General features: G+C 43.5%; 1 protein-coding gene across 1 annotated transcript; it reads left to right on the plus strand.

Moving 5' to 3' along the window:
• The first annotated feature begins 1270 nt into the window (after positions 1-1270).
• On the plus strand, positions 1271-15294 carry nmnat2 (nicotinamide nucleotide adenylyltransferase 2). Its single transcript, XM_030161092.1, has 11 exons — positions 1271-1449; positions 4240-4328; positions 6146-6213; positions 6297-6375; positions 8410-8536; positions 9066-9146; positions 9738-9782; positions 9954-10030; positions 13441-13542; positions 13634-13701; positions 14703-15294. Exons 1-11 carry the CDS (start codon positions 1365-1367, stop codon positions 14803-14805), a joined length of 924 nt encoding a protein of 307 aa, XP_030016952.1. The 5' UTR covers positions 1271-1364; the 3' UTR covers positions 14806-15294.
• The last annotated feature ends 1120 nt before the right edge of the window (positions 15295-16414 follow it).

Below are 16414 nucleotides of genomic sequence, written 5' to 3' on the forward strand. Positions count from 1 at the left end.
CATTTATAATTTGTCAAAGTTTCACATGTTAAAGTAGTGGTTTAATGTGAGGTTTAAAGGAACAGGATGCAAACGACATCATCCATTAGTGTATGTGACTGTCCGTCATGTCCTAGTTCAGTAGTTACTGTTTCACAAGAGTTTGTCAAACTGGGGGGCATGTCCCTGGGGGGTTGTGAGGTCACTCCTGGGTGGGTTTTTGTTCTTTCAGGTTGAACTCATGGTGAAACCGTGGTGATCTGTCAGTGGACAGAGTGTCGGTTTGGACCAGAAGTGTTTTATTGGACAAAAGAAAAATGTGCAATGATTCTGTTTATCCACTGGTTTTATTTCAGTAACAAATTCAACCAAAACTAACAAAAGGAACTGAAAATGAACAGAAAACAATGAACAGCTTCATCTGTGTCAGGGGTGTCCAGTCCTGGTCCTCCAGAGCTACGGTCCTGTATGTTTAGATGTTTGGGGCGGCCATGGCTCAGGTGGTACAGCGGGTTGTCCATTATCCAAAGGGTTGGTGGTTCGAATCCCACTCCATCCTAGTCAATCTGTTTTGTCCTTGGACACTTCACCCTCCTTGCCTCCAGTGCCACTCACACTGGTGTATGAATGCATATGAACGTTTGGTGGTGGTCAGAGGGGCCGTAGGCACAGATTGGCAGCCACACTTCTGTCAGTCTGCCCCAGGGCAACTGTGGATACAGGTGTAGTTTACCACCACCAGAGGGAGAATGTGAGAGCGAATGAATAATGGATCAATAATGTAAAGTGCTCTGGGTGTCTAGAAAAGCACTATATAAAATCCAATCCATTATTATTATTATTATTATTATTATTATTATTATTATTATTATTATTATTATTATTTCCTCTTCCACCTGACAGTCTCTTCTGCAGGGCTTGATGACAGGCTCATCATTTGAATCAGGTGTTGGAAGAGGGAGACATTTAAAACATGAAGAATAGTAGATCTGGAGGACCAGAATTGGACATCCCTGATCTATGTCATCTTCCAGAACCCAAGACCTGATCCAGGTTCTGTGTCTTCTGATCCGTTTCCCCAGATCTTGGTTCTGTCCTTTGATCCGGTTCCTTTGATCTGGTTCTTCTGATCAGGGTTCTGTGTCCTCTGATCCGGTTCTCCAGATCTGGGTTCTGTCTTTGATCCGGTTCCGTTCATCCGGTTCCGTTGATCCGGTTCCTCTGACCAGGGTTCTGTCTCTTTAAGGCCCCTCCCCCTCCCCCTCCCCCTCCTCCTCCTGCCGCAGACTCTCAGACTCTCACCGAGCCGCCTCCCTCTCTCTGCAGACAAACACAGACCCACACGGCACCGGGACCGGACCGGACCGGGACTACGCAGACCCACCATGACAGAATCCACCAAAACCCACGTGATCCTTCTGTCCTGCGGCAGCTTCAACCCCATCACCAAAGGACACATCCATATGTTCGGTGAGTCCGGATGGGCCGCGGGGTAGAGGTGGTGGTGGTGGGGTGGGGGGTGGCGGGCGTCCGGGGTGGTGTACCCGACCAGCACCGACCCAACGACCGCATCTGGGCCTGGGTCTAACGGGGGTCCGGGTCCGTGTCGCTGTCCGGCGGCTGGTGCTGAAATGGGCGACGGCTCCTGATGATCAAAAACACAACCATCACATCTGATCCAACCCGCTAAACCGGACCCCGAACCCGGGTAGGGCCGGACCCTTCCGCCTTCACGTTCCCCCAGGCCGTGCGGGGCGTGTGGCGCAGCCCAGAAATCCACGAACCCGACCCTCCTCAGAACCTCAGGGATCCGATTCGGTCAGAAACAGGCGTGATGTCAAAACCCACAGTCAGGACCCGCATCTGGACCGGATCCAGAACCGCTGCGGGTCCAGTCCTGCGTCATCACAGAACATCAGCTGATTGTTCAGAGAAACAACAGACGATGGGACAGGTTTCGTCAGAACGAAACCAAATCCACCGCAGAACCTGGACCCGAACCCGGTCCCGAATCCGATCCCATAGGTTCGGGTTTGATGGATTTAATGGGTTCGTTCATTCTTTATTTCACAGTGTTTTATTATTAACGATGTGTGGTTTTTAACCCTTTAAGGCCCGGGTATGTTTATGTAGTTTTCCCATGTTCATCACGGGTCCGTAAAGGCATCATGAACTGCGTTTCCATCCATAATCAGATGGGATGCGTTTACTGTCACTGCAGAAATACGATAATCTGTAAACCCGTTCAGTCCACTGTTCGATTTATTGCAGAGTTCGTATTTACGTGGTCCTGACGGTCCTGATGGGCCCTAAGGTTCAGATGGCCCTGATGGTCCAACCAGTCCTGATGGTCCAGAAGGTCCTGATGGTCTATATGGTCCACATCCAGACCTGGATCCTGACCAGTCATGTGACTTAATGTGAGCTGCTGGAGGTTCATCTGTGTTTGCCCTGGAGGGTCTGGGTCGCGGCCCTGGTTCTGGATCTGATACCAGTGGTTCTGGTCTGTTCCGGTCTCCAGATCTGAGGTGTGAATGTGATCCTTCATCGGACCTGGTGGTTCAACCAGACCTCAGTTCCTCTAATCTCATCCATGACAGGTGGATCACATGACATCAGGATGGTACTGATACATGACCCAGCCCCCCAGCCCCGCCCACACTCACTTCACTGATACATCCCACACATATTTTAGCTCTATGTCATTCCCACCATAATAAAAGTCAGATCATGTTTGTTTTTATGAGTGTGACCTTCGACTCCATTCCACTGATGAACTTATTCACCAATAATTAGAAGACCGCCCCTTTTCTACAGCCAATAGTTTTGATGAGTTGGTTAAATGAAACTCAGTCGCTACAGAAATAATCAGACTCAATCATCAGGTCTGAACATCTGAACATGTGTTGGATTGGCCTGGTTTTAAGGCTTTAAAGTGGTTTCACTGGTTTTTGAGGTGTGTTGTGTTCAGTTCAAGTCCATCCATAGTAAACATGTCATGGCCGATCACTGGGAAACAGCCGGAAAACAGATGAAAAACAGATGAAAAATGGATGAAAAAACACATGGAAAACAGATGAAAAAACACATGGAAAACTCATGGAAAAACAGCTGAAAAACAGATGAAAAACAGATGAAAGACAGGAAAAAATAGATGAAAAACAGCCAGAAAACAGCTGAAAAACTGCTGAAAAACAGATGAAAAAACAGCCTGTACACAGATGAAAAACAGATGAAAAACAGCCAGAAAACAGATGAAAAAACAGATGAAAAAACAGCTGAAAAACAGATGAAAAACTGATGAAAAACAGCCAGAAAACAGATGAAAAAACACATGGAAAAACAGATGGAAAAACAGCTGAAAAACAGATGAAAGACAGGAAAAAACAGATGAAAGACAGGAAAAAATAGATGAAAAACAGCCAGAAAACAGCTGAAAAACTGCTGAAAAACAGATGAAAAAACAGCCTGTAAACAGATGAAAAACAGCCAGAAAACAGATGAAAAAACAGATGAAAAATCAGCTGAAAAACAGATGAAAGACAGGAAAAAATAGATGAAAAACAGATGAAAAACTGATGAAAGACAGGAAAAAATAGATGAAAAACAGCCAGAAAACAGCTGAAAAACAGATGAAAAAACAGCCTGAAAACAGATGAAAAAACAGATGAAAAACTGATGAAAAACAGCCAGAAAACAGATGAAAAAACACATGGAAAACATATGGAAAAACAGATGAAAAACAGAGGAAAGACAGAGGAAAAAACAGATGAAAAACAGCCAGAAAACAGCTGAAAAACTGCTGAAAAACAGATGAAAAAACAGCCTGTAAACAGATGAAAAACAGCCAGAAAACAGATGAAAAAACACATGGAGACACATGGAAAAACAGATGAAAAACAGATGAAAGACAGGAAAAAATAGATGAAAAACAGATGAAAAACAGCCAGAAAACAGCTGAAAAACAGATGAAAAAACAGCTGAAAAATCAGCTGAAAAATCAGCTGAAAAAACAGATCAAACTAGAAAAGCACTCAGAGTGCGCAGACCTCCGCCAACGCAGATCAGTGCCCCCCCCCCAATCACCACCAAAATTTAATCATTTGTTCCTTGTGCCAGTATCAACATTTCCTGAAATTGGTGGGTGTGGTTTTGTGGTTTGGCGGGTGTGGTTTGGCGAGTGGGGATTGGTGGGTTCAGTGGGTGTGGTTTGGTGGGTGTGTCACCTCTCATGTGTTTCCTTCTGTTACTTTGTTGCAGAAAAAGCCAGAGAATATCTGCACAAAACAGGACGATTCATTGTGATTGGAGGAATCATCTCCCCTGTCCACGACTCGTATGGAAAACCTGTAAGTGCATATATATATATATATATATATATATATATATGCCCTTAGTACCCCTCATCACTACTGGTCCCGCTGTTCTCCTCTTTCAGTTCCTGGTCTTTCTCTATCTTCTCCTGTTCTTTCTTTCTGATGTTGCTCCATCTATCTCTATCACTGTCTTCTGATGGTTCTCCTCCTCCACTATGTCAGGATGAGTGGACATCACCATCTGTTCAGTGTGGATCTGGAAGTCCACCAGGATCTGGGCCTGTTTGTTCTGGATCACCTTTGGGGGTATCTCCCATCTGGACCCTGATGGGGTGATTATTGAATTGGTGAAAAAATAGTAAATATGTGAAAGTGACAAACAACTGAAACAACCACAAAAATACAACTGTACATGTTTATTTACGCTTTGCCACGGTTGTTGTTGTTATTTACATATTTTTAATCCGTTCTGTTACTTTCATTTTTGCTGTTTGTTTCACCTTTTCATATAATCCTTAACTTGAATGGAATCCACTGGGTCCTGGATCTGAGGTGGATGAAGGGGTCCTGGATCTGGGGTGGGTGAAGGGGTCCTGGATCTGGGGTGGGTGAAGGGGTCCTGGATCTGAGGTGGGTGAAGGAGTCCTGGGTCTGGGGTGGGTGAAGGAGTCCTGGGTCTGGGGTGGGTGAAGGGGTCCTGGATCTGGGGTGGGTGAAGGGATCCTGGATCTGGGGTGGGTGAAGGAGTCCTGGGTCTGGGGTGGGTGAAGGAGTCCTGGGTCTGGGGTCCTGGATCTGAGTGCGTTGCCGTTGTTTTCCTCCTGGTTCCAGATGGAATTAATGAAGCTCTTGTCCTACTTTAGCTGTGAAACACACAACATGAATAATAAATGAGAGGAACAGGAACGCAGACCCGGTCCCATCAGGACCTGATCAACCGTCAGCTCATATTCATCAGAACAGATAAAAATGAAAACACACCAGGTACAGACAGAGCGACCCATTACAGACTGATTCCAACCACAGAACCAGTGATCTATGACAACATCAACGTCACTAAAACATCCATGAGAACGAAGGAGAACATGTAGACCGTGGTGCGTTCAGGCGCTCCTGCCTCACACTGGAAAACATGGACATGGTCAAACTTTAGATGGAAATGCTTTCATCATGTAATTTTAGTTTTTGAGTTTGTATTTGTCGTTATTCACAGGTTATTCTGTTCTTATTTGACCCGTTCTGATCCACTTTAGATCATCTGGGTCTGAACGTGGAACCTGAACTACATGAGTCTAACATCACTGATGTTAATATCCTGTGTCATTTTTTGGACTGTACCCTTTAGTGGTGCAGGGGGTCAGTATGGGGTCAGTGTGGGGTCTGTATGGGTCAGTACGGGTGAGTGTGGGGTCAGTATGGGGTCAGTATGGGTCAGTATGGGGCCAGTATGGGGTCAGTATGGGGTCAGTGTGGGGTCAGTATGGAGTCAGTATGGGTCAGTGTGGGGTCAGTATGGGGTCAGTATGGGTCAGTGTAGGGTCAGTGTGGGGTCAGTATGGGGTCAGTATGGGTCAGTGTGGAGTCAGTATGGGGTCAGTATGGGTCAGTGTAGGGTCAGTGTGGGGTCAGTATGGGGTCAGTATGGGTCAGTGTAGAGTCAGTGTGGGGTCAGTATGGGGTCAGTGTACGGTCAGTGTGGGGTCAGTATGGGGTCAGTCTGGGGTCAGTATGGAGTCAGTATGGGGTCAGTATGGGTCAGTATGGGTCAGTGTGGATCAGTGTGGGGTCAGTGTGCGGTCAGTATAAGGTCAGTATGGGTCAATGTTGGACTGACGGCTTTGTGTGTCCAGGGTCTGGTGTCCAGCAGACATCGCCTCACCATGTGCCAGCTCGCCGTCCAGTCCTCAGACTGGATCAGGTCAGTGCCGTTGGATTTGATCCAGTTCCAGTTTTATGGCTTTAATGTGTGACGCCTGTTTGTTTGTGGTTGTGGGTGTCCAGGGTGGACCCTTGGGAGTGTTACCAGGACACCTGGCAGACCACCTGCAGCGTCCTGGAACATCACCGGGACCTGATGAAGGTGAGCCCGGCCCCGCCTACACCCACCCACTCATCCAATCAAACACATGGGCTGTTCGTTGTCATGTGTCTGCTGAGGTCCAGTCCTCACATGTAGATCCACGTCAGAGTTTTCATCAGCCCTAAGGCTTGGATCTGGTCCTGTTCCACTAACAGGAAGTCCACATTTGACTTCCTTTTCTATTTACATTACAAACCATCAAAATATGGACCATTAGAAGGACAGGCACATTTTTCATATTTAAAAAATTCATAAAAAATTAACAAATTAAATTTTCTCAAAACTGTGACCAAACTTTGTAGACGAGGAAGATTTAAAATATGAAATGAATCCGATCAGTAGTTCAGTCAGAGAAGATGTTTGGAGGAAATGAAGACAAGCACAAAGATGAAAAGACCATGATGACGATGAAGACAACAACAACGAAGACAATGAAGAAGACAAAGACGATGAAGACAAAGACAAAGATAACGACAAAGATGAAGACGACAACGATGATGACAACAAAGACGACCACGACAAAGACAACAAAGACGACAATGATGACGATGACAACAAAGACAACAACAACAAAGATGACAAAGACGACGACAAAGATGACAACAACAAAGACAACAAAGACGATGATGACAAAGATGATGACGAAGATGATGAAGACAATCACAACAAAGACCTCAATAACGACGATGATGAAGATGACAACAAAGATGATGATGAAGACAAAGAAGACACAATGTCATCGTTATGTCTTCTTTGTTGTCATCAGCTCAGTTGTCATTGCGTTGTCTTCGGTGGCTTTGTCGTCGTCGTTGGCTTCATCGTCCTCGTCGTCATCTTCATTGCCTTCATCGTTGTCATAGTCGTCTTCATTGGCTTCATTGTCATCTTCGTTGGCTTCATCATTGTCGTCTTTGTTGGCTTCATTGTTGTTGTAGTCGTCTTCGTTGGCTTCATTGTTGTTGTAGCCATCTTCGTTGGCTTCATCGTCATCGTCTTCGTTGGCTTCATCGTTGTCATCTTTGTTGGCTTCATCATTGTCGTTGTCTTCGTTGGCTTCATCGTTGTCATAGTCGTCTTCGTTGGCTTCATCATCGTCTTCGTTGGCTTCATCGATGTCATTGTCTACATTGGCTTCATCATTGCCATCGTCTTTGTTGGCTTCATTGTCGTCGTCGTCGGCTTCATCATTGTCTTCATTGGCGTCGTCGGTGTTTCCGTTGGCTTCGTCATCGTTCTTGTCTTCGTTGACTTCATTGTCGTCGTCGTCGTTGGCTTCATCGTTGTATTCGTTGTCTTCGTCGTCTTCGTCATCTTCTTCGTTGGCTTCATCGTCGTCATTGGCTTCATCATTGTCTTCGCTGGCATCGTCGTTGTTTCTGTTGGCTCTGTTATTGTTGTCATCTTCATTGGCTTCATCGTCGTCTTCGTTGGCTTCATCATTGTCTTCATTGGCTTTGTCATCATCTTCGTTGGCTTCATTGTCGTCGTCGTCTTCATTGGCTTCGTCGTCGTCGTCTTCATTGGCTTCATTGTCGTCTTCGTTGACTTCATCATTGTCTTCGTTGGCTTCGTCATCATCTTTGTTGGCTTCATCGTTGTCGTCGTCTTCATTGGCTTCGTTGTCATCGTCTTCGTTGGCTTCATTGTTGGCTTTGTTGGCTTCATCATCTTCGTTGGCTTCGTCGTCATCTTCGTTGGCTTCATCGTTGTCATGGTCTTCGTTGGCTTCATCGTCGTCATGGTCTTCATTGGCTTCATCATCATCATCGTCGTCGTCTTCGCCGCCGCTGCTGCACTAGGTGCCTTGATAGAGCTTGTGTTGAGCTGGAGTCAGTTCCAGCGTGCGCTCCAGTTTTACTGCTGTGAGAAAAGTAGGACAGTGTTAAGGACGTTTATGGACCCAATATAGTAACAGCATTACCTGTGTGAGGTGGTTACCATGGGAACCAGCCTCAGACCCCCGTCTGCTCATGTGCAGCTGCAGGTTCATGCAGCACAGACACACACAGACCTGGTTGGTGTTTTTTCTGTCAGAGAGTAACCGGCTGCATCCTGTCCAACGTAAACACGCCGTCCACCACTCCTGTGATTGGACAACCACAGAACCAGAATCCGCCCATCTACCAGAACCACAGCAACATGAACCACAAGCCCACGGCCGGTGAGTCCAGATCCACACAGAACCAGAACCACCTGTTCTACTGCTCTACAGTTTATAGAAATAATCAGATTCAATATGTTCAATGTTCCCTATTTTAATTTAAGTTAATGACCAAAGTGTTGGTTTAGTTCATGTTTTTAATCTATATGATGGTGTGTTCTTCATGTATGTGTTGGTTTGTGTCCATTTATCCAATAGATGTCTAAATGGTCCACTGATAGAACCTGTATAGTCCATTGATCCAACAGATGTAGACCAGTGGAACCATGTGACCTGTAGACCAGTGGAACCATGTGACCTGTAGACCAGTGGAACCATGTGACCTATAGACCAGTGACCTACAAATATTTCCTCTGCTCCTTTTCTTCTTCTTCTTCTTCTTCTTCTTCTTCTTCTTCTTCTTCTTCTTCTTCTTCTTCTCTTCTTCTTCTTCTTCTTCTTCTTCTTCTTCTTCTTCTTCTTCTTCTTCTCCTCCTCCTCCTCCTCCTCCTCCTCCTCCTCCTCCTCCTCCTCCTCCTCCTGTGCTCAGTTAAACTGTGGGGGAAGATCAGTGAGAGTTTGGGGAAGATCTGCTGTGTCCGTCCTCACATTGAACGCTTCACCTTCGTCGGTAAGAAAAGAAGACGATGAAAAACTATGTCGTACTATATCATCAGCATACACAGAGATGCAGGTTTGCTTAAAACTGAAGGTAAATATCTTTGCAAATATCATGTCCAGAAGGTCAGTGTCAAGGTTAGTTATATAGTGCATTTAAGTGTCCAAAGTACAAGTACACAGATATAAGTACAAGTACAAGTACAAGATATGATAAAACTAGTACAATACATAGCCTATACATCATATGATCGAGTAAAAGTGATCAAATACGTACACAATAACAGGATCAATAGTATCTAAAAACACAACCAGAAGATAAAACAAAAAAAGTCACACGCTGGGATTAAAAAAGAAGTGGACCGAGACGGCTTCCCTGTGGAACCCCATGTTTCACATCTGTGAGAGCAGAAGAACTGTCCGTCAACTGTAAAGGCGGTCCAGAAAAGCCTAAACACTCCCACTTCCTCCGTAGTAAACCATGGTTAGTGGCGTCCAGAAACATCTGCTGTAGACGCATGTCCCCTTGTGGACCGTCTGAGTGGGGACATCTGCTGTAGACACATGTCCCTGTATTTATGTCTTTGTGTCTCTGTGTCCTCAGATGAAAACGCCAACCTGGGCACTGCCATGCGATACGAGGAGATCGGTGAGTGTCTGTCCTATGTTTGAGTCCTGTGTGTTGTCCTTCCTGTCTGAGCTCCTGGTTTGTTTGTTTGTTTGTTTGTTTGTTTGTTTGTTTGTTTGTTTGTTTGTTTCAGTAAACATGTGGTGGTTTACTGGGCGTGTCTCTCTCCTCCTGCCTGTTTGTCGTCTGTAGAGTTGCGCATCTTGCTCCTGTGTGGCAGTGACCTCCTGGAGTCCTTCTGCATCCCTGGCCTGTGGAAGGACAGTGATGTAAGCACACTGTAGCCCCGCCCCTCTACCCCTACAGCCCTGCCCCCTTCCCCTCCTACTCAAGTCCTTCAATCAGTCATTTCCGTGGAAATTGTTTGTGGATGTATAATTAGAACCAGATGTCAGAGTCAAACAGGACATGTCCATCCTACCCAGACGTGTCCATCCTACCGTACAAGTCCATCCTACCGTACAAGTCCACCCTACCCAGACAAGTCCACCCTACCCAGACAAGTCCATCCTACCCAGACAAGTCCATCCTACCGTACAAATCCACCCTACCCAGACAAGTCCACCCTACCCAGACAAGTCCATCCTACCATACAAGTCCACCCTACCCAGACAAGTCCATCCTACCATACAAGTCCATCCTACTCAAACATGTCCATCCTACTCAAACATGTCCATCCTACCAGACATGTCTGTCCTACCCAGACATGTCCGTCCTAGTCCTACCTACCTGGATTCTACCATTCAGTGTCATTGCAGTTCTAGAAGTGACCATCAGGGGGCCTAGCGTGGCCGTGTCCTTTATCTGGTTCTTTTCATACATCCATGGAGTCGTTCCTCTGTTCCCTTTGGTCTATGTTCTCCAGATTTCTATGACACAGAATGGGAACATGACAAAGGCTCCAATGTGACAGTTAGTCTAAACCTGTTTCAAGTTAAAACATTTAACCTGAAATGAGTCCAATGTGACCCCAAAAACTGTGAAGGACAGAACCCTGGGAACTCTGGGAAATGTAGGACTGTGGGAACATCGTACACTGTGATGCTGCTTCGAACATCAGTGAGACTTCCACCAAGACTCAGGGAAGTTACGATGTCAGGACCAGTGAACTTAACATGCTCTTCATTTTTCCTTGTTTTTGTATTTTTTTCTTAATTGTCCATCGTTTTGATTATTTTTCTTTTTTTTTCATTTTCAGTTGTTTTTTCTCTTTTGTTTTCTGTCAGTTTTGTCATTTTTCTTAGTTTTCCATTGTTTTTATCATTTTTTCTGTTTTTCTGTCATTTTCATACATTTTCTTAATTTTCAGTTATTTTCTTGAATTTCCATTGTTTTCGTTATTTCTGTTGTTTTTGTAATTTTCCTTCATTTTCATCATTTTCTATCATTTTTCTTCATTTTTCTCTTGTTTTTCTCTTTTTTTTCTTTGTTTTCCATCGTTTTCATTATTTTCCTTCATTTTCATCATTTGGAAATAAGTGAATCACAAAATTTGACAAAAGTTATAGTAAAGTATTCCACAAATATTAACTTTTCCCATGCTAATCCTTGAACACACTTAAATTATGGGATAATTTCTCTTGGGAATGTACTTTAGCTTTGGTTGATAAATTGATAAAATGCATTAAACCAGGGGTGTCAAACATACGACCCACTAAAGAGGGTCAGTTCTTGGGTGAAACAGTCTAATACAAAAATGACACTGAAGACATTAACAGTCCAGTTCAGGTTCCACATTCAGACCGGCTCAGTCTCAGGTGGGTCGGACCAGTAACAGACCATCAGATTGACCTAGAAATGTTTCATGTTTACATTGTTTACATTTACAAATGATCTTTTCCCAAAAAGTGTGAATAATCAGAACAAATCAGACCAACCTGAAGTGTCTTCATATAAATCAGTGTATTTGGATCAATATTCTGTCTGTTATTAAATGTTTTGTGTATTTTAGATCCGCTTTGATCAGTACTTTGGAATGAACATGTGGAAATGATAAAGTCAGATGTAACTGTTAAAAAAAAAAAAAAAAAAATTGGATGTATTTTCCATAAGACACTTCCAGTTTATTTTTTTATGTATTTATTTGCACATCATAAAACAGCAAGAGAAAACAAGAAAAGCACTTGGAAAGCGCAGACCTCCGCCAAGGCAGAGCAGTGCCCCCTCCCCCCCCCGATCATCACCAAAATTTAATCATTTCTTCCTTGTCCCAGTATCAACATTTCCTGAAAATTTCCTGAAAATCCTTCCATAACTTTTTGAGTTATCTTGCTAACAAACAAACAAACAAACACACACACACGCACATAAAGCAAAGCGATCACAATACCTCCTGGCAGAGGTAATTAAACAAGTGTTCAGAGAACACAAACCTCTGCCAAGCACCCTGAACGGTGTGCATGTGTGGATCGACTATTTCTTTTTAAATGTAACAGTTTCCAGGTTGTTCCATACAGCAGAAAAAGCTGAAGCTTGGTCCCAGTCATGTGTATGTCAAATTATATTAAATTCCAATCAATATTTGTTGAGTTACAATGAAAAATGTGTGGTAAATGGGATTTTCAATGTTAAATGTAAACGTCCACAGAGTCCACATTCCACAGTGGATGTGGACAGTTTTGTGCCAGATACAAAATATTGTTCTAAGCTACGAGTGGATCAAATTGGAGGCTAATTGGAGTCGTTTTGAATTTTTTATGAATTTTCAAAAGTTGCTCAATGATGAGAGATAGGAAAATGTGAGATTTTGTGACCTTACTGTGACCTTGAACTTTGGCCTATTTGACCCAAAATTTAATGGGTTGGTCCCAGGGCCTAGGCCTATCTGTGGGGAAGATTTGGTAAAGATGGTTGGAATAGTTTTCCTGTAAAGTTGCTAACAAACAAACAAACACACAAACAAACACACAAAGCAAAGTGATCACAATACCTCCTGGCGGAGGTAAAAAAAAAAACCAACAAAACATTCAAACAAGTAACATCATGGTGCAGGGGAGAATAAAAGCCAAAGAAGGCTCATTTATATGAATACCTCCTCGGAAATGAACAATACACAGAAGGAAAAAAAGAAAAAAGAATTTAAAAATACAATATAACTGAATTAATAAACTAAAGTAAAAACTATAAAAATGTAAATCACATTACAAATCATCAAATGCTATACAGCCTTACATTTTTTCATGAATTCCAGTCCTTTTCAGATGCTTTTTAAACAATGATAAAGAAGATGCCGATTGAAGTTCAGGTCGTAAATTATTCCACAGATTTGGTCCACCATATTTTACAGAATACTGACTGACAGAAGTTCGGCAGTATGGAAGATAATATTTGCTTGAATATCATGTAGGATAATTGTGAATAACAGAAGACAACATAAAGAAATTCTGAAAAACTTTGGGAAGAATATGAGCGAAGTGACCATATTTGGACATGAAGACAGTGTTTGTTCAGTGGTTTGTGGTTGTTCATGTTCCTCAGACTTTCTTTGAAGGATATTTGTAGATGTGAACATTTTCAGGATGGAATGGGACTGTTCTTCTTGTACTGGTCTGGTCCACGTTGGGGCTGGATGGGTTTACCTGCGGCTCCTGAACCTGGACATTAAACTGATTAAAGCAGATGTCCTGGGCAGGTGTTGTTGGTGTTGTTGTTGTTGTGACCCCAGCCTGTTTGGTTTCAGATGGAGGTGATTGTGGGGGATTTTGGCATTGTGGTGGTTCCTCGTGATGGAGCAGATACTGAGAGGATCATGAATCATTCCTCCATTCTCCGCAAGTACAAGGTCAGAGGACCCCCCCCCCGCTGACATCCAGTCCTCTGCTCTCTCTCAGTGGAATACATGTCTGATCTGTGCTTGACCTTCTGGGTTTCAGGACAACATCATCGTGGTGAAAGAGGAGATGAACCATCCCATGTCCATCGTCAGCTCCACCAAGAGCAGGTAGGAGCTTCATCAGATCCTCCCCAACACTGAGCTGGAGTTTCCCATGAATCGACGGTTCCGACCCACACATCACGGTTGTATTGTATTGGCCGGAATGTGGAACCTGATCCAACATGAGTTTAACATTTAGGACAGCGTTTTTCAACCTTGGAGTCGGGACCCCATGTGGGGTCGCCTGGAATTCAAATGAGGTTGCCTGAAATTTCTAGTAATTGATAAAAAAAAAAAAATGTACCAATAAAAATATATAGTATAGTAAAGCAAGTAAGTTTATTTATAGAGCACTTTCACAGACAGTCACAAAGTGCTTTACAGTGTGAAATATAAATACAACACAATTAAAATACCATTAAAATACAATAAAATACAATTAGAATATGATAAATACATAAAGTGCAATGGGTTTGTAGCAGTACTGGGAGAGTTGAGAGAGACAATCACAATATATCAAAGACATGACAAACTGTGAGTCTGAAACTGCAGCACTGTGGTTCTGTTTATCTGTCAAATGTTCATTGTGGTCAGTTTCAGATGCTGCAGCTCTTTCATAATTCATAGTTTGAGTTCTTGTTTGTTCAGTATTAATTGTCAACCTTGTAAATCACAGCTGGACTGACTGGACAGATCCTGACCAAGGAAAATAAAATTCTGGCTTTGTGCAGTAATCTACACCTGGATTTACTGCCTCCATCCATAATAATATACATTATATAGACTAAATGTCCTCTAAAATTAACGTTTATTTATGTATAACTAATTTTAGCAACAAAAGAAAAGTCTCAGTTTTGAATGTCTGGGGTCACCAGAAATTTGTGATGTTAAAATGGGGTCATGAGCCAAAAAAGGTTGGGAAGCCTTTTTTAGGAGTTAAATAAAGCTCAGGTTTGGGTTGGTGGTCCTCAGTGCCAGTAATCTGAACATCTGATGCATTTGTGCTTGTTCTGGAAGTTGAGTTTGTAGACGTCCTAATCTGACCCTTGACCCCCCCCCCCCCCCAGACTGGCCCTGCAGCACGGTGACGGTCATGTGGTGGACTACCTGAGTCAGCCGGTCATTGACTACATCCTGCAGAGTCAGCTGTACATCAATGCCTCGGGATAGAAGGGACTGCCTGGACCAGCACAAGTACTGGGAAAAACACCTGGGAAGGGGGAAGGGGGAAGGGGGGGTTCTACCTACAAACCCCATCATCATATCCCCCCCCCCCACCTCCACCTCCACCTAAACTAACCCGTCTGTCTTCTGTGTCAAACCTATTCTCTTCTGTGAGCGTTCCAACAGGAGTCACTCCTTCTGTCTGTGTCATGTGACCAAAGCATCGTGGTGGGGGTGGGGGTGGGGGTGGGGGGGTCAGAGGTCAGAGGTGTACAGGCTGTAGAGGTGTCATCCATATATTTTTCCACTGAAGGCAGTGTTTTGTCACTGTTCGGTAACTGGTGTCGTTCTCCGTGTTCGTTCGACTCTACAGATGCATGACCCGTAATCGTCTGAATGTCCGACCGTACGGGACCGCGGCGTCCGCTGGAACAGGCCGGGATCCATCCGAGGCTACGTTTACATGTAGCCGGGTATTTGGGAAAACCTGTATTTCCCCCTCTCTGTTGAAAAAAAAAAAACAAAAAAAAAACTTGCGCACACATGACCGTTTTCAGAAAAATCTGGTTTCTTTCTGCGTCCTCGTATCTGTGCATGAGCCTGTAGATGACAGACCATCCACCACCATCGACCAATCAGAACCCTCCAAAGATTCACAACTAAACCTCACTTCCATTATCAACCAATAGTCGCACATGTGACCCAAATGTATTTCTGTTGTACACTGTGACGTCCGTCCCAGATCTGCGTTTCCCTGTTTACGTCAGAGTTTTTAGAAACCGTGTGTCAGGCAGTGAGCTGTGGTTTGTACGGTTCATTTTCCGAAAGAAAGGAACACATCTGGTTCACAGCAAGGTTCTAATAGTTTTGGATTTTTCCATCTAGTTTAGTTTTATTTAGTTTTGACTTTTTTTCTCTAATTCAGTTCGTTTTAATTCGTTTTTAGAGAAGGTTTGCTAGTTTTTATTAGTTTTCATTTTTTCCTAAATGCTTAGTTTTAGTTTAGTTTTAGTTTTGTCATATCTTTTCTCTTCTTCTCCGTCATATTCAAATAAATCTCAGACAGGACTCTGCTGCTTTCTCCCAACTTTAGTCTCCATGTTTCCAGGTAGAGTGGGGACCAGAAGACGACTGGAAACCACAAGTGAACACAAGTGACGGACTGTCAAGTGTTGTATTGTGCCGCTAGATAAAATTGCTAGAGCGAAATAAATCGATTTCATATCAATCCGACATTGACAAAAGATGAAAACGAAAGGAATTTTATCCATAATTTTTATCTGTTTTAGTTTTGTAAACACGTAATACAGTTTCAGTTGGTTATCGTTGTTTTCTTTTAATTAGAATTTTTATTTATTTCAGTTAACAAAAATGTTTTTACAATTCTAGTTTTCATCATTTCATTAGTTTTCATTAATGATAATAACCTTGGTTCAAAGCCGTGCTGATGACCACTATACTGTTGTCGTACCTTGCCGCAGGTCTGACCATGTGGAAATACAAGTGCTTGGACTATCAGAGTGTTTCTAATGGGGGCGGGGCCTGCCTAAAGACTTGTGGAAGTGCACATTTGTATGCGCGTCACATTCACGCCCACTGGAATTATTACACACCC

The sequence above is a fragment of the Sphaeramia orbicularis genome, chromosome 17 (assembly GCF_902148855.1).
Source record: "Sphaeramia orbicularis chromosome 17, fSphaOr1.1, whole genome shotgun sequence".
NCBI lineage: Eukaryota > Metazoa > Chordata > Actinopteri > Kurtiformes > Apogonidae > Sphaeramia > Sphaeramia orbicularis.

Coding starts and splice junctions, on each gene's coding strand:
- nmnat2 (XM_030161092.1), top strand. CDS start 1,365: ATGACAGAATCCACCAAAACCCACGTGATCCTTCTGTCCTGCGGCAGC. Junction 4,329..6,145: donor ACGACTCGTATGGAAAACCT/GTAAGTGCATAT, acceptor TTGTGTGTCCAG/GGTCTGGTGTCCAGCAGACA. Junction 13,543..13,633: donor CCATTCTCCGCAAGTACAAG/GTCAGAGGACCC, acceptor TCTGGGTTTCAG/GACAACATCATCGTGGTGAA.